General features: G+C 38.5%; 1 protein-coding gene across 7 annotated transcripts in view; it reads right to left on the reverse strand.

The window, feature by feature from the left end:
• Nucleotides 1-418: 418 nt before the first annotated feature.
• Nucleotides 419-18,806, reverse strand: part of TJP1 (tight junction protein 1) — a 69,278-nt gene continuing 50,890 nt past the window's right edge. The window contains exons 19-29 of one of the 7 annotated variants that reach the window (XM_053954489.1): nt 17,797-18,150; nt 17,132-17,383; nt 15,495-16,394; nt 15,065-15,159; nt 14,345-14,569; nt 9,221-9,271; nt 8,289-8,464; nt 7,164-7,605; nt 5,701-5,918; nt 5,262-5,405; nt 419-2,002 (exon numbers count right to left, since the gene is read on the reverse strand). In XM_053954489.1, the coding sequence (XP_053810464.1) occupies nt 1,908-2,002; nt 5,262-5,405; nt 5,701-5,918; nt 7,164-7,605; nt 8,289-8,464; nt 9,221-9,271; nt 14,345-14,569; nt 15,065-15,159; nt 15,495-16,394; nt 17,132-17,383; nt 17,797-18,150 (2,952 nt within the window). In that variant the 3' untranslated portion in view covers nt 419-1,907. The remainder of the gene's footprint in view (nt 2,003-5,261; nt 5,406-5,700; nt 5,919-7,163; nt 7,606-8,288; nt 8,465-9,220; nt 9,272-14,344; nt 14,570-15,064; nt 15,160-15,494; nt 16,395-17,131; nt 17,384-17,796; nt 18,151-18,806) is intronic. The other 6 variants (XM_053954491.1, XM_053954494.1, XM_053954493.1 and 3 more) reach the window with 6 other exon arrangements.

Here is an 18,806-nt window from a genome sequence, read left to right on the forward strand (position 1 = left end):
AACAAAATCTTTGAAAACTTATTTTCCCTGATAGAATGATACTAGTTAGCCATGGAATACTCCAAACAGGTAATGGGATTCTGCAGGAATAACTTTAAAATAGTAGAGCTATACTCCGTGTAAATCTACATGCCAGAACACTACCAAGGTTTTTGGAAGATTAGGTGTCACAGGTAAACTAGCCCAACACAATGAGCCAAGAGAGAAATCTACCCCTCCTAGCTCTACTGAATAATTCCAATGGATCCACACTGGAGTTCATCATTTCAGAAGCCCCACTGTAGACAGCTCCAACTGACTCCACAAAGAAGTTCTACTACACGTATGAACATATGGCAGAATCCAGCAGTCTACTTACACAGAAAAAATAAAATCAAACATAAATGCATTTCAGAAATAATAAGGTACTACAATCATCTTTATTATTTTAAAAACAGTTTTATTCTGTATATTTAGAAACGTGTAATTTTAATAACTGCAGAGAAAAAAAAAAAATCAGCCACACCTGAATAGCTAATAACTCATTAACAGAATGCAGTGGTATATTATCTAAACAGTAGTAGTGCCATTGTGCCATAATAAATTGTCTATTAGTAAAAAAATACATTTCAGGGCACATAGTACAGCATCCTTATGACAAATTACAGTAGGGATACTTTTCAAGAATTTAATCAAAGTAGAGAATTCCGAGTTATATTCTTTAAATGCAGCACTTTAAAAGGTAACAATTTTGTGCATTTTTAAAAAATGTCCTCGTTCGTATATTGTAGAAATGCTGCTTTATTGCTGCAGATGTCAAAGTTCAAGGCTCAAAAGGTATGAGAATACAAAGATATCCTTAAGAAACTTCGTTTGTTTTTATATATTTATATATATATAAAAAGGTAAAGCTTATAAAAGTTAATTTACAAACCAAAAACAAAAGTGGTATGCACGCATTATATACAAGCGGTCTATAACATCTATAAATTTTCAAATGCATAGCAGAAAACATACCATCATTTTCTTCTGGTTCTCTTCTGGCTGATGAACACAAACAATGCTTGTTCTCTAAACCAAACTCACAATTTTTTGTTGTTGTTCCCCCCCACCCCAGTCTCTCATGATATAATATCTAAGTAAGCACAAAAGCCATACAAACTTAATACAGAGAACTATGAGAGCTAAGACTATTAAAAACATGAGGGTAAGGCATCCCTGCTGGTTAATAGGTCTGTAATGTGGTTAATTTACAAATCCACAGAGGCATCTGAACCATAGTCATCCCACATGCTTTCCCCCCCCCTCCCCCCCTCCTTCTCAGGACAATGTTTCCATGTTTCCATATACAGCAAGTAGATGTGTTTGCATTACCTCTGAAGAGAGGAACACATGTAAACTGTGCTACCCCAAGCTAACTGCCATTTCATTGGACATGTACACCAAAAGTATTTAAAAACCAGAGACCAAAAGGTAGTCCTGTGAGTTAAAAACGCACAGTCGCAAAAATGCAGGCCAAAATCTGTGGTTTTGACACTGGAGTATGAAACAAATTTAGTTCCTCTGTGTATAGTTTCATTGGTACTTTCAGATAACAACAAAATACAAGTAGTGTCCTTTAAAAAAGGAAAAAAAAGAAACAACAAAAAATAAACAAAAAAACCCAACATACAAGGAACAACCAAACCAAAGCATACAGAACCTGCAAAACCCCACCTTGTTCCCCCTGTACACTCCCTGCTTGTGGCATGTATTGTGACCATGGTTCAAAGAGTGTACTTGCTAATTCATTGTTAGTTAAAGCAAGATGCTTAAACACTAAGATCCATTATCACTTATAGAACAGTTAATACTTGATAGAGTGGTTCAGTTTATATGTAAGGTCCATCTCAGTTTCATATTATTTACTCAGTCAGCTAACTTAATATTTAGAAGTGGTCAATTAGGACTGAGACACAGTTTGCTCCAACAAGATAGTTTGGATCCCCGGGAAGAGACTTGTTCTGCCAGGTTTTGGGATCACCTGTGGGAGGAAAACACAATGCTGGTGTTTAGTATTTGCGGTCACACAGTGTACATCTTGAAACAACCAAGCTTTTGGACAGGAGCTTTTAAGTTCTGAAGCAACATCTCTTTTGGTTTTGCTTTTTTTTTTCCTTTGCTGCTGTTTTTTTGATGGTTTAAAAAAACCTGCAGTTTGCATGTTATTAATAAAAAATATCCCTTCATTTTCATATAACATAGGATAAGGTCAGTTATTCAAAACAGATGCTGTGGCATTTAGGAACTGGTAAATATACTACTCTACGGCACCAACATAGTGCTTTCTATTTGAGACTTCTTAACAGTGAATCAGGTGTTCACTAGCTCCTTCCTAAACTGCCAATGACAAGAAAAAAAATAAATTTTAGAAGCTAATGTGCAGATGCATTTGAAGTGTCTTGAAACAGTTCTGAGCACAGATGAAGGCAAATCAGATGTCGTAACTAAGCACTATGACACATTGGTAGTTTTATTTTCTCTGATGAAAATAATTGTAGACAGGATTGTAGTCATTTTGCAGCTACATCCAGTATATGTGTTTAAAGCCTGAAATACTAAAAGTATCCAGTTAATTGGTACATAAAAATCTTTTCAACAGAGCTGATCTACTCATGGTCAAAGGTTCTGGGTAAGAATCTGTTACAGCAGGTCATCAGCTGCCATCTCACCAGACCAAAGGTTACATTCCCTCTGCACAACTGTCTCTTAAGCAGAGACAGTATTCTTCATTTACCCACCTACAATCACTACCAAGTGTTGCCACTACACAAAAGGTGTGATCATCCCATTATGGTAGAAAGTGAAAAATGCACTGAAGTTCTCTTAAGCCTTTCAGATAAATGACATTAAATAGCTTGGCCAAATAAATCTGCCTTGAGGAGAAATGTGTAATAAGCTAAAGAACCCAGTCACACACCTGAGCAAACACCTGAGACCTCAGTATTAAGTGAGAATGATACAAATTCCACATAATTTTCTTGAACTCATGAAAACAAAATGAAGTACACAATGCACTGAGTGATGGCAACATCTAACGTAGTGACAAAGAATAGAAGTGGCCGGTGTATAGTCAGAGAATACAAACAAATTTACTGCAACCAGCTGAGACTGCTCATTTCAGTCAAAAACCTCAGTAATGCTGGAGATTTTTTCCTTTTACAGATTCGGGAAATTCCATTCAAAACTCTTATGACCAAATGTATTAAAAGGGTAGAACAGGACTGTAAAACGGTCGGGTCCTAGTCTTGCACATGAGACAGGCAGACTTGTTTCCAACCTTTCCTTCTAAATACATAGTAAGGATACATAGCTATTGAGGATGTTTTTCCCATATTTTTCCCATAAAACTGCTTTGAAAAGGAAAATAAAGAGATCACTCAGTATTTTTTATGTTCTAATCAATGTGGCCATAAAAGGCAACGTTTTTTCCCAGTCAGCTTTAATACCAGAATCAGTTAAGCTTTTGCAGGGGTTTAACAGTAAAATACCAATGTATGAGTCTTAAATGTAGCAGAAAGGATGTTAGTAAGTGCAAATGAATGTCACTTTTAGGACAGAACATGGATACATTGAGAAAAGATGAGGTAGAGCAGACAACTGAAGAGAGAAAACCCCAGAATTGTATAAATTGTTATAATAAAGCCACCCCAAGAATCAGAGTCCCATAACCAACTAATTTAGAAAGAGAGAAAACAATTATTTATTTAAGACACAGTATGGTCTACTTACATATCATAAGACAGAATTGCCTAATTTTTAAGTTTGTCTCAAAAGAGCAATGTTATGATATACATCCCATTTCAGATTAACAGAATGTGGTGTTATATTTACAGTACAGAAAGTGTTAGGGTTTAAATATACACGCTCTTGCTTTCACCCACACATGCACACACACACACATCCCACTTTGGAAAGGGAGGAAAATGTCTCAGTAACTTCAGTTATTGTTTAGATCATTTGAGTCCTCTCCCTTCACTTCAAGTAAGTTCATGAACAGGTGCTATTAGTTACAAAGGAAGTGCTGTGTTGGTTTTGTACATAGTTGTCATATCTTTTGGGACCCTATAGTTTATGAACCCGTGTTTTAACACGGCCATGTATACACACATTGTTAAATAGATGCATGCAACACGTGCATAGAATAGCTTATAAAAAACAACTAAAAATTATTGCCATTAATACTTCTAGATTATTGATTCCCCATGAAGGGGATTGAGGCTTTAATCTTTCAAAGCATCAGTGCTTTGGTGTTGACAGTGATAGATACATTAGTGACAGAAGATATGCATACATGGTGGCTTAAATGCTGTATACAGAAATACATTTTTCATTCAGTACTCAGATCACATGTGCACATTAATGGCTTGAATCTTCTACCATAAATTTTGAAAGTAGCTGAATAAAATCTTAAGACTTTTTCCCCAGATGTGCAAACATTCCTTTTTAAATCTCTGTAACCTCACAGCCGTTTCATGAAATTGCTTGAAACTTGCCCAGAAATCTCAATTAGGCTCCTCACTGACAATTCCAGCCAATACATTCTCTCCCTCATCCCAGAAAGCCACAGTGAGGTAAAAATGAACAGGTAAATAAAATTGCAACCTAGTTGCAACTTTTACTATCAACCAGAGACTTCTGGATAAAGGCAGTAGAGGAGAGATAGGTAGGAGCAAGCAAGAAAAGTCTTTTGGAAAAACCAGCTACATTAGAATAAACTGTAAATGCTTTTACTGAACACTATAGTTTTCTTAAATGACCGAATTGTTAGCATCAACTTGCACACATGGAAACAGTTAACAAGCGTTAAATCATGATTTATGAGCATGCAGATTGTTAAGATTTGCCAGAGTCCTATATGGTTAATTAAGCAACAGACAAACACCAGTTATGTTACAAAGGCCAATCAGAGGTACATATTCATTTCCTCTCAATTTTAGTGCGACTATCATTTCAAGTGTATTCAGCTGCAGCAGTCCTCAAGAAAGAAGACAGAATAGAAAAATACGGTAATATTTAATAGACTAGAGATATTACTCTTTTTCTGCTATCATGGTTCTAGCTATGGATTTGCACCATGAGTAAATGTAAGGAAGACATTTGTAATGAAAGTGAAATGGGAGAGTTTGACACAAATACAATGATTGAGTTTTTATATTACACAGCATCACCTTTAGCCAAAATAACTTAAATTATACGATAGCACCCAAAAGCCCCAAAAGGACAGAGGGAGGACAGCATACCCGACGAGGAGTCGGAGGATTTTAGAGCAAAAGACCAACCATCAGGGGTCATAGACGCACAGTGTGGCAGGCGCAGCTCCACTGGCTTCAGGAATTTTAGTCCATGAGGCCCACACATTACCAAGGGGCTAAGAAGTGTTTCACCTGGAGTTAAGAGAAAGAAAAATCTGTTACTGACTTGTGAAACACATTCAAAGTATTACACAATGACACTGCAGAGCTACTCAGTAACTCAATTTAGAGAAAAATATGAACATTTAGATCTATCAGTAAAGAAAAGCACAAGATTGTTTCTCACTCAAATGACTTCAGTAGAACACACTACAATCTCGAAATGAAAATTGTTGAAGCATATTAAGGTTACTTTCATATTCTGTTTTGTTCTTGTTAGAAAATAATTGCATTAAATAACAGAACAACATAAAGTGCCACCTGTTACCTTTCTCTTTATCCAAAGGTGGAAGTATACTGTTGTCTCTGCAGACTTTGAAATATATTTCTTGCTCTATTCCCTCTGGAATGGCTCCTTGTGGTATAATAATACTAACTCCAGTCTCTATGGAGCTCAATACACCACCATTGCTGTTAAATACACCTCTTGCTGTGGCTACAACAGTGTGCCCATCTTCCTCCTCCTCATCCTCAAGGGCTGTAGGACTGAAAAGAGAGAAAGCCTAGCAGTTTTATCAATATTTCCTTCCTGAAACACTGTGGCAAAAAACCCAACTTCACCCAAAAAACCTCCCAAAACAAAGAAAGAAACCCCCCCAACAAACAAAAAAAAAAACCCAAATTTAACAAACTCTGAAAACATTCAGCAAGTAGTTAAAGCAAGAATTCAGATCACCTGAATCTTGTCTTTCCAACTGCCTGTTTCTGGCATTATACAGAAAGAGCTTATCCCAGCTACACGTTCAGTTTCATGAAAGTAAATGTAACTAACATCAGAAAGTTTATTTTTTAGCCCAAAACCCCATTCTGACTTTAATACCAGAAGAACTAACAATTTTTATTCAAGTAACATTGAACCCTTCTACTTACATATAGAAAACAAAGCTTGGGGAAAAAAAATTTACACACGTTTTTCCAGGTTGCCAGGCTATAACTCAAAAGAAATTTATAACTTAAAGGTACCTTGATGAAGTTTTCAGAACACTTTCAAAAGAATTTCACTCAAAGAACCAGTAACTCCAAAATGTAGCAGTCTACAGAACTACCTAGCATAAATAACGTTTCTCAGGTGCTTAAAAACATATAGGACAAACATAAAAATTTTAATTCTTGTTCACGCATTATTATTATCTTGAAATAAAATATTAATAAAACACTGTTCTGCAAAAGCAAATAGCTGAAGATTGTAACACTACCTGTTGCTCTTGACATAGTTCTTATACATTAAAGCTTATCAGGCAAACACGAGCTGCCATTAAGTAGCTGCTGGTTTGTCTCACAGTAAAGAGCACCAATATGAAACTGCAAAAGTTAATTTCTCTTTTCAAAAGTATTTTTAAAGTATCCCTTATCACATGTCCCATGTGGTCTTTCTAAGTACATGACAAATACAATTTGGTGCAACAGCTATCTTTAGAAATTAATTCAGTTTCTGGAAATAGATTGTCAGGGCAAGTTATTACTATCTACCAGAAAATGTATAATTTAGTATGAGAAATAGGAAGTAAAAGCCATGCCACTTTCTAATAACAGAATGCAAGACAGTACAGGGACGTAAAACACATTTTAAGTATCTATCCTTTGGCAGAATCTAGAATGATAGCATCAATCTTTCAACTATTACATCAACAGACACTGGAAGCAGAATTAAAAAACATGTATTTTTCACAAGTTTCACAGATGACCTATAGATCTACAAGTCTATAGGAAAGAGAAGGAGCAGTAGCTTACCTTACAGGAATGGCTTTAGGCACAGCATTAACATTATTTGGTTGATATTTGGGCTTGTCGACCTGTACAGCATAGGTGTCCATTCCACTCTCAAAGTCAGGAGGCTGTGATGAGCTGTGTGCTTTCAAAATTGGTTGAGGAGAATTTGAAGATTTTGATGGCAACTCTGGTTTATGCTGAGCTTCATTTGGCAAGAGATTGTGGTTGAATTTTGGACTTTCAAACTTGCGCTCAAAGGGCCGCGCAGCGCTCGTGTAAGGTTTGGTTGAGAAGCGGTTGTAGGAAGGAGTGACTGTTTTCTGAACCTGCTCAGTTCCATTCACAGGGCCTTTGTCAGGGAAGCTCTTCTGAGGGTAAAAAGTGGACTGCACAGTGTCCTCTCTAGAGGATCTGAAAATTGCTGACTTATTCTGAGGTGGAGGAGGGTCAGACACAGAGTTAACTGCAATGAAAATGAAAATATTTGAACTTGTCAGTAGCCACTAGAAATCTCTAGCCACATACACTGAGGCATAAGAACACATTTTAGTAAATTCTTAATTTCAGTATAAAATATACACAGGTTCAGCTTTGCTCTCTTAGATCATCTGTCCTCCTATTGCCTTTTGTACATCTGGGCAAGTTATCTAACATTTCATTAAGCATGTTGGAGACAATGGTATGACCTTTCAATAAAAAGCTTAGACTAATTTATATAATTATCAACCCCCCTGAAAAACAGTACTGAAATACAATTGTGCACTTGCACAAACCAGAAAATTCAATTGAACTGGGCAATCTCCTCAATGTGAAAGTGAAAACAAGTTTTTCTTTTGTTTTTAGAAGCCTTCAACTATTACTCATGTCAGAAGAATTCTGGTCCAAAGCACAAGGAGTTTTTACTTCATCTTTGCTGAGACAGTATGGGTACTACTAACACCTGGAAGCTACCTGGTTTCAGACAGAATCACAAAATAATTCCATAAAATTCAATTTCACTACAGTAAAAAACAATTTTCAATAATAATTATTCTACATTTCAGTTAGAGAACAACACAGCTACACGTGTAGCCATGCTGAAGCAACCCCACGAGCACTTGAGAAGCAATAGCTGCTCCTACAAAGGTCAGCTTTGTAACTGCTCACCTTCAGAAAGTGCAGGCTTGTGGTGTGCTGGGAGAGACAGGACAGGACTATTAATTGACTGTGGCTGTGTGTACTGGACTGAAGGAGCAGGAGGAGGAGTTGTAACTTGGGGGATTGGCTCATAGCGTTTTTCACCAACAGGTCTATCCATTGATTCGGTATCAGTTGGTTTCCCCCTGTTGAAATAGAATTAAAAAACAAACATTTGACTGTTCAGTTTCCTCACAGCTCCTGCATTCACTGCTATTTTTGTCTTCTATGATCACCTGATTTCCATCTCTTCCTATAAACATTAAAACATTATTTTCTTGAATAGCCTGTCTCAAGTATAAAAACATTTATTGATAAGCACAAGAGATTCAGACAACATTGATCTTTAGAAGATTAGTAACACAAACCAAGGCAAACAAAAGGCAGATGACATTTCAGGTGTATTTGCATAATTTCCTACTAGATATTAATTTTTTAACTTCATTTAGAGTAATTTCAATGAAAGAGCATTCTCTAATTTAATGGGTTTTTGAAAGAAAAAATGTAAATCCACTTCTTTTTGGGGATGTTTTTGAAAAGCATAATTAACCAACAGGACAATGGATTCTAGTATAACTTCTTTAAATACACCTAGTATTTGAACAATGCCATCTTAATTAGAAATGTAATCAGCTTAAGCTTCACTAGCTTTATGTGCATAGTGTATGTAACTTTAAAACCGTATTTTCAAAACATTTTTCTTATGATAGAAATGTTTATCCACAGGTTTACTTCAGAAAATGTTTGATTTCACAGACACCTATAATTTTGGATCGCAATATATTTATTGCGCTTACTTCCAGAATTTGTTTGTTTCAAATTTTAAGTGCACATAATGCCTGTGACAAAATGTAACAGTGAGAGGACACCTGAAAACATCCTCACATCAACAACAGTCTTACCACTTGATGTTCCTTTTCAAGTAGTCATAGCTAGTGTAAGAGCCAAGAAATCTAGGTGATGGCAAAGCAAACAGCAATAGAAGAATGAAAGAAAATAGTCATTCTATCTTGAGCATATTATTTCTTCACACTTTTTATGTTAGTCCTAGCAGCTGCCATATGACAAGGTTGTTGAAACAGAGACACTATTCACAGAGAGGTTTCTGACAAAACCTTTACCATATGCATATGCACAACGATCACATATATTCAATATGAGATTTGGTCAGTGAATTAGGAGGTAGTCAAGATCTTATATTGGCAGAAATTGAAGGTAAGAATGAGAGTACACTAAGCCATTTATTACAATCTGTATAAACAAAGTTATTCAATACATCAAAAGAAATGAACAACCTCACACATGGTCTAATTTGCAACAACTTCTTCAGTCGTAACATTCACAGAATGACTGTGGTTTTGTACTGCAGATCATGTACTGAGGGCACATTCACAGCAACTGTTTCTCCAGCACTGTCAGTTCATCCAATAGAGCCCACACCATAAAATGCTTCTGGTTGTGTTCAACAGTATCTAAAAGGACATCTCAGAACTGTTTACGAATACTAGAAGAGACAGAGAACCACAAGAATACTGATGGCTTCCCCTGATTTTTTACACTTACCTTGCTTTTCATGTAGCAAGAAAATACATTGTACATGAGGACAGCTTTCCCTCATTCCTTCACTTTCTGTATGCTCTTATATATTTAACAGGCAACAGTTCTAGACACCAACCATCTTGGTGCTTCAATATGCTATGAAACTAAGAAAAGGCTGGTAACTTTTGAAAGTCTGCTTGATCACCACATGAATGAGAAGATCAGTGATCTAAAAAGCATTTACATGAACATATCTCTAAAACCAGAGTTGCAAAAAAGAGATTATTTTAGATCCGTCTCAAAACCTCCATTCACACTGATTTTATCTAAAGCCATTTATCCAGCAACAGGAGTCATTACTGCATGCTCATTCCCTGGTGCCTTTAGCGCTTTACCTACTCACCTTTATTCCAGGTGGGTAGTAGCTGCTCTCTCAGAAAACTGCCCACCTGAAATCACTGCTTCCCAGAGGGAAACAGTAACCAGGGCAGGGCAGCCCCACAAAAGCCCACAGGAAAAACCCAACACACTCCACACTGATCAGAACTGCATGGCAGCATCCCAGGGAATGAATAAATGGGGAAGGGTCATCCTTTTGATGAAGGGAGGAGAGCACAAAGCTGTGTTTAGTATGAAGCACCCAGGGTCAGGCACAATCCCATCCACACTGCTCAGAACCTGCAGCCAAAGTGATCTGCAGCACAGTGATCCCTTACAGCTTCTAAGTGTGTAAATAAAGTTCCCCTAATTATTGATAGGCTGGCTTTTAACCTGTTTCCCACTTCATCTTCAGTGCAAAATTGCTACTTTAATTTGAAAGGAAGCAGAAATGAACCAGTGGGACCCAGGTTACAAGTCTATGGGTGCAACAGCAACCGCTTTGCTGACATTCAACAGACTCCAGCTAACAGACACTCAGGAGTCTGGATGCTGTTCCTCATTGCCTCCTCAGCTGAGGCTGCAGCTGCTCATGTGAGTACTCTTAACCCTACTCAGCACAGAAATCTGCAGTTACCTCACTGCAGCATGTCAAGCTAAAGCAGGTAATTACACTGAACCAAGCAGCTACAAATCCACTACTCAGCCAAGTGGCTATCTGCCTCAAATTGCTTCAATTGGATCCACTAAAACACACCCATTTACAAGGTCTACTATTTTCTCACATCAAGAGAAACGATCCCTTATTCTACAGTTCCTGACAACTGTAACATGCAGATATGGCATTATCCCTACAAACCAGCTTTAGCAATGGCATAAATTTCCTAAATTATGAAAATAAACCCCCAACAAAATAAAAGAGTAAAATAACTTGTAGTGGGAAAAATACACACTGTCACCATACTTAGTTGGTGGCAAAGAACTTTACATAATTTGATGTTTCACATTCATATTTAACACTAAGAAAGTTGTAGCTATTGCTCATGAATAAATAAAATCTGTCCTCTGTACCCAGAATACATTATAGGGATTATTCAGAAGCAAGAGATTGCATAACCAACAGTTCCTGAATAATCCAAATTTAGTCCTGTTTATTTTTAGAAGAGTTTATTCACAGAATAGCAATTACCATAGAAATTCACTGGGAAAAAATATTAATACTGAGCAAGTAACAGGAACAATGTAGAAGCTGGTAAAAGGAGAGTTCTAAACATGAATGCTTTCTCAAGAGAGCAGTTGGTTTGTGTTTCCACACAAGGACACTGCAGTGTACTAGAGCCAGTACTGTCCAACTGAGCAGAAGCCTTGTTTATCTCTTTCTACTTACATTAATATTTTAGTATTTGTCTATTTGCACTGGGCTACCCTGGGTAATTTTTTTTTCCCATGTCTGTCCCTTCCTGTTAAGGGTCACATTCTTTCACAAAGCAAAAACACAACACATGTTTGTCCCATATGATACATGAAATACATGTCAGCCTTAAAACCAGTATTACCTTAGTCCTCTCTGTGGCAGTAAGAGGTAACCTTCCCATATGTACAAGCCCTCAATTATACACTAATTCACCATCAAAACACAACCACAACTGAGCAGCCAAAGAACACAAGTGTCACAACAGACAGAAGCAGTAGGTAGAAATATGGAACAATCTCTTTCAATCATGAGCTGTTCTGCACCAAAAATTCTATAGCTGTGTCTGTCTCGTGCTTTTCACCATGACAACACCACAGAATAACAAATGTACAATGAAAGCTTTCAACACTCTCCATCTGAAGAATCTTACAATCCTCACAATTACACTTCTCCCAAAGCATAACTTGCATTTTCAACAGCAACACAGTCCATGCCTACAGACCAAAACGGATCATCTGTGGGAAACACATCTGTGGGTTTTGTATGTGAGAGTAGAATTTTGAAAATTACTGCTATGAGGCCAGTCAGGACAGTTTTCTTACGTCTGTGCCTATGATGCCCAGAGAGCAGAACAGCTAAGCTCTCATCTTTCCAACAGAAGCCACTGGGCAAGTGAAAAGGAAGGATAAGAAGTATCCTTGCCTGAAAACCAGAACTGGTTACAGATACCCAATACACACATCATTTGGGAGAAAAAAAAAGTGAAATCTTTTATACCTATCAAGCTTTTTGGAGTATTCCAACATTCTCAGGTCACAAAGATAGACACTGGAAGATCACAATGACTAAACAAAACAGAACTGGATTCTCAGCTCAAATCCTTTAAGACAAGCACTGGAACATGGTGTATCAAGTACATGACAGACACCTTGCACACACACTAAACATTATAAAACTTCAGCTAACTAGTTTATTATTTCATTCTAAAGATCTAATTTACATTAAAGCTGCAGAATTCTCAGCTTGACCTGAATAGTCCATGTTTCAAGCAGGAATACAACCAAAGCCTTCAAAAATCTCCCAATTTTCAGGCTGCATGCAGCAAGCCAAGGTAGCTTTTCACAGTAACATCTACAAACTTCTTGTTACAGTTTCAAAACAAATCTACAGAATCAAAACAAATTTATGTAACTGAGGAGAGTATTCAAAAAGTTTGTGTAAGTATCCTCCAAAATGGTCAGCTCTTTACCTGCGCTAAATATGTGTATGAGCTTTCACACAGTTTCTGGATCAAAATGTTCCAAATCAAGGAAGCAAAACAGCACAGGAAACAGATGTTTCCATCAACAGATTAAATTCTGTCCTCAGCAATATTCCCTAAAGGCTCAGTTTCCTAATGTCAAACATGGCTAAAGTGCACAAGAACAAATGCATGCAGAACTGGAATAATCAAAACCTTTGTTTTGAAAGATGTCTAAGCACTACTGTATTAGACTAAGAAAATACTTTATTATGTCCTGCTTGTGATCATAAACAGAACACAATCTATGATCTTGATGAGGCGATTGATTTACTTCCCCCAGTAAGTCCATGAGTGACTCCAAATTAAGTGGGGGTGTTGATTTGCTGGAGGGTAGGAAAGCTCTGAAGAGGGATCTGGACAGGCTGGCTCAGTGGGCTTGAGGCCAACTGTGTGAGGTTCAGCAAGGCCAGGGCTGGGTCCTGCCCTTGGCTCACACCAACCCCTGCAGTGCCAGAGGCTGGGGCAGAGGGGCTGGAAAGCTGCTAAAGGCCCTGGGGGTGCCGGTCGACAGCAGCTGAACCTGAGCCAGGTGTGCCCAGGTGGCCAAGAAGGCCAATGGCACCTGGCCTGTACCAGCCATGGTGTGTCCAGCAGGACCAGGGCAGTGATTGTCCCGCAGTACTGGGCACTGTTGAGGCCACACCTCAAGTGCTGTGACCAGTTCTGGGCCCCTCACTGCAAGAAGGATATTGAGCAGGTCCAGAAAAGGGCAACAGGACTGGGGAAGGTCTGGAACACAAAGGGTGTTGTGAGCTGCAGCTGAGGGAGGCTTGGGGGGCTCAGCCTGGAGAAGGCTCAGAAGAGACATTATCAGTCTACAACTCAATGAAAGGAGATTGTAGCCAGGTGGGCTACAATCTCTGCCAGGTAAGAAGTGACAGGACAAGAAGAAGTGACCTCCAATTGTGCCAGGGAAGTTCAGGTTGGATATTGGGAAATATTTCTTTACTGGAAGGGTTATCAGACATTGGAACAGGTTGCCCAGGAAGTCACCGAGTCACCAACCCTGGAGGTGAAAAGACGTGTAGATGTGGCACTTAGGGACTGATTAAGTGGTGGACCTGGCAGTGCTGGGCTACGGTTGGACTTGATCGTAGTGGTCTTTCCCAACCTAAACAAATCTATGATTGTATGCTAGTAAGTAGTAAGTACAAGTAATGTGTTGAAGGCCCTGATACCTGCAAAAATGATTAATTTAATTTTATTAAAATAAAAAGTTAGAGGTATGTGTTCTTAAAATAAAGCTAAACCTAAACAGAAACTTCAGACTTCATGAATACAAAATTTCATTTCAGTACCACAGGTCCCTGAACTCCACTGAACTGGTTCTGTTTTAGCCCTACATGCCCCCCTCCTTTTTCAAATTAAAAAACCCAAAGAACCCAAACTTACTTAGAATAATTGCTGAAATTCAGCTGATTCTGTGAATGTATTGGTTTGGTGGGCTCAGAGTGATGGCTGGCAGGAACCTGCGCCGATGGCTTATTTTCAAAACTCCTGCGATCGAAGTAGGAGAGCTGCTTCCGGTAATACTCCTCATCCTCCTCAGGATCATAATGGTTGGAACGCACAATATCTTCAGGTGGCTTCACTTGAGGTCTCTGTGGTTCTGGGGCCCTAACCAACAACAATAATATACAGTTGCCTTGCCCAGTCGAATAAGTGCCCAAATTACAATTCTATTTTATAACCTAGCTAGCAATAAAGCAACGAACGTGTAATTCTTATAATTGCACACCTTGCCTTTTCACCTATATTGCATGGAAATTAGACAGTTGTGACATACCATAAGGAAAGAAAATTCTTATTTCTCTTATACCTTATGTTTTCCGTTTTGTTTTGCTTTCTTATTTGCTCAAAGATAGAAAAAAGTAGAACAATGATACTTAATAAATTCCTTCCTCAAAAATGCTGAGAAATCATTGTATCTTTGCCCCACTTCCCAGCAATCTCACCCATGAGAACTGACTTCAAGCCCTGCTTTATTATTGATACACAAACCATACTGACACTCCAACTCCTCTCTGCAGTTTCCAATTTGAAGCACTAAGATGTGTTTCTGAATATTCTAAACTCATACTGAAAACTAAATTTAATCAGTTGTGCATCTACCTGTAGGTTGTTTTCTCGTGCTCATACTGGCTTTGAGAAGTTGGTTTTGGACCACTCACACTTGTGAGTGCAGGCTTAGGTGCTAGTTCTGGAGGCTGTAAAGAAAAGCACAGCATATTCACTTAAATTCTAACATTTAGAAAGATAAAGAAAGCACTTTATGATTAAGAAAACTATGACTACCTTCCCTTCCTCCAAAAGAAAAAACAAGTACTTGCAAAAGAAGAATTAGAGGAGTTTCCAGTATAACAAGACCCCTGGCAATGTTTTTACAAGTGTTCAGGTTCTGCTTTTAAAATATACCACATTTAGGTTGCTAAAAGGCAGTATTGCACAAGCACTAAAGCTTTGTTTCTGAGACAATATTTCACTTCTTGCAGTGCAGTCTCATTAGCAAAAAAGCAGGAACCACAAAATTTAAATGACTTACCTTGACAGTTGATGTGTCACTCGTATCCTTCATTTTTTCCAAAGATGGGGATCTTCTCCTTTCAAATATCTTAACCCTACTTCGCACAGACTGTGGTTTCATGGCCGGATCTTCTTCTTCCTCAGCTAGAGATGGTGGTGTAGGCAGTGGTTTACTGTTGGAAGGCAAAACTTCTGGTTTGGTTTGTGATGAAGGGGGAGGAGGAAGAGAAACACCTGAAGTGCTATGAGAAGGTTCATATTGTCCAGCTTTAGCATTATAAGCTTGAGGAGGACCTTGTTCATAGCCCCTTATGTGTGGATCGAAGTACTGCTTGGGTTCAGGAGAGCGGGCTATGGCTGACTGGTATGGCTGAGCCTCTGGTTTGTATCGACCGTGGGTGTCGTATCCAACTGTGTGTTGATCTTCGTATCGCACTTGTGGTAAGCTGAAGTTTTTGGGTGCATGCTCATAGCGAGGTCTGCTGTCATAGCTCATTGCAGGGGGTTCCTCAAAACGAGGTTGTGCTGGGTAATAGCTGCGTTCTGTGCTCTCTTCTAGGTTTTGTCTGGAATCAAGATCCCTAGGAGGCTGGTTTTCATAAGCTGTTCTTGTTTGGTTATAGGGCTGCTTCTCCTCATAATATGTCCAGTGCTCCTCATAGGGAGGCACACGGTCATCATAATGTAGGCGAGGGTCATAACCACGAGAAAACTGATCTACATAGTTTGTAGAGTCATACCTATATGCTGACTGTTCATAATCCCTACTCGGCTGTTTTTCTGCATACTGAGCCTGGGATTCATAGATGAGATTTGGGTCTCTTTCCTGTCTCTGTACTGGGTGATTAATTGCTGGCTGTTTTAAGACGTAGCTTTGTCTGGATGCTTCTTCATTAATGTATGGATCCTTTCGATACACCTGTTAGAGGGAGACACTTCTCAGTGAAAATGAAGAGTAACTTCAGCTGCAGTTGAAAGGTAGCGTTTGAAACAAATCCAAGTTTTAAATGTTGGCTTTAATTTTGTTTAAAAGCAGAATAATTTGATGCAGATGTTTGCAACCAGAGGAAGCTGAACTTGGTGATTCAGGAGATCCCTTTTAGTTATATTTATAAGAAAAAACATGTAAGTAGATTAGAAGAGAAAGACAAAGGTAAGAGCCTCATGTCTGGGGTTTGGTGCTCAGGGGGGCACACACACTTTTTTCCAGAATGTGGAAAGAGTGGAAGTGAAATATATAAATACACTAAGATAATTCTAGCATTGCTGAAGAAGTAAAGTCACTCAACAAACTGGACTCAACTTCGTGATCAATGATTTGGCATGATTTAAATTTTAGGGAAATACGATTTTTCTCGAGGCCTCATTAACAGGAGAACATTGACAAGCTAAGGAAGTCAAAGTAAAATCAAAATACAGAATGCAGCCTTTCTAAAAAAGTAGTGTTTTTGAGAAGTGAAAAGGATAGAGTTTGAAGCCATGCACACAAAACATTACATGATGCTTAGCAATTCAGATGAACTGTTTTTTGTAACCTGCATGATTCTCTTAGAAGAACAAAAAATTAGAAGGAATTCTTCAAATAAGGGCAAAACAAAGATCATGTGCTAGCTTGATGTATAGCAGGAAATCAGCACAACAGTGTGGGACAGGTACCTTTGCTGGATCTATATGCGGCGATAAGGATGATGGCTCTTGGTCTCTTAGTACTACATGAGCTCCCTCAGTACTCGGTGCTCTTAAGGGGCCCGCTTGTGGTTGGTAAGAGTTGTAAGGAGCAGCAGTAGGCTCCTCCAGTCTGACATTAGTTAGGTTTACATTAGCATTTACTGCAGAGGCTGATGAGGTTGCAGGGTTTGATTCAGGCGACGGGGAAAGGTAAGGGACTGCAGGTGAGGCTTCTGCTTTCTGTGAAGTGTTTAAAATATTTTAAATATACTGCTATTGAATCAATGTATGACTTTTTGATTTATATTAAAATAATTTAAGTGATGCTCTGACCAATGCAGCTACATGTAGAATGAAATGTACTGATAGTATCATGCACTAGCACTTCCAGCAATTCATTAGGTTGAGGATTATAAAAGCAAAACATTTAATCAAAGTAGAATGGTACTTCAATCCCCCTCCTGTCCATGAGTCACTAAAACAGGCAGGGCAAGCTGATCCTCCAATTCACTGTAATGTATTGTTGCTGTTGACAGATTCTTGTATGTACGCACAACACTGGTAAGCAGAATATAAATGGACATTTCTTATTCAAGAGAACTTGCAACCTGAAGTAAGTGCATAGTGGTCAGTGTATAAAATGACTTTCTTACCGGCTGAGTAGTAGTTGTTTTAAATCCTGAAGAGTCTATTCTTGGATTTGGCTGTGGCTGAGCTTGAGATGCATAAGCAGGGTAAGTCTGAGTCTCATGATGCATTCCAGAAGAATCCTCTCGAACAGGTTCAGAGGAGCGTGTAATAGCAGATTCTGGAGGAGTCCCAACCTCATCATTCAGAGTTTCATCCAGTTCTTGATCAGTATAAGCAACCCCTTCTGTGTCTGTGTCTTCATAGTCAGACGTGTGTCTGCTGTCTGTGCTGTACATGGAATACTCACTGCCGGGAGCGGAGAGGTAAGAAAGGCGGTCATCGTGTAAATCAAGATCATCACTTGTAGCACCATCTGCCTGTGGCAAACAAAATTAGGGTACACATTTATTGAAATACCTTCTAAAGAACACCCTTTCTCTTGCAATGTAGAACATGAGGGTTTTATCAAATTCACTATCAATATCATCACAGGGGACAAGAAATCAGGTTTCCATCACTGAATATGTTAAGCTTAGACCTAAAAGACCTATCTGCAGCCTAGCTCTTTGAAACATTTTACTAAGGGACCAGATGACTGTCAGAGTAAGGGGATAGTGCAGTGTCCACAGATATCAAAATGCTTGGAAAAATACAAAGCTGCACTTTAAAGTGGTTTTTTGATATTGGAATCATTACTTTGCAGGTACATATAAGGAGCTAAGGTCTAAACCAGATGTAATGAAGAAACCTGCTACAATAGCTGATTCATCATTTGCTTACTTTTAGCTGGCACTTCACTTGTTAATAGTTCTTCAAGAGGATGGATCTAATGTTCATAGAGTAACATGCAGCTCAAGAAGCTAAGTGGAGATTCAGTGGGGAACACAGAATACTAACTTGTAATTTAGCACGTGTTTTCTCACAACTCTTCTCAGAGAGGTCAGTAAGAACAAGAATATGCCACTTGCTTTTATAATAATGAAAAACACATTCCATCATTAGGCAATCCCAGCCCTGAGAACCCATGCAGTGA

This window comes from Vidua chalybeata, chromosome 13 (assembly GCF_026979565.1).
Source record: "Vidua chalybeata isolate OUT-0048 chromosome 13, bVidCha1 merged haplotype, whole genome shotgun sequence".
Classification (NCBI taxonomy): Eukaryota; Metazoa; Chordata; class Aves; order Passeriformes; family Viduidae; genus Vidua; species Vidua chalybeata.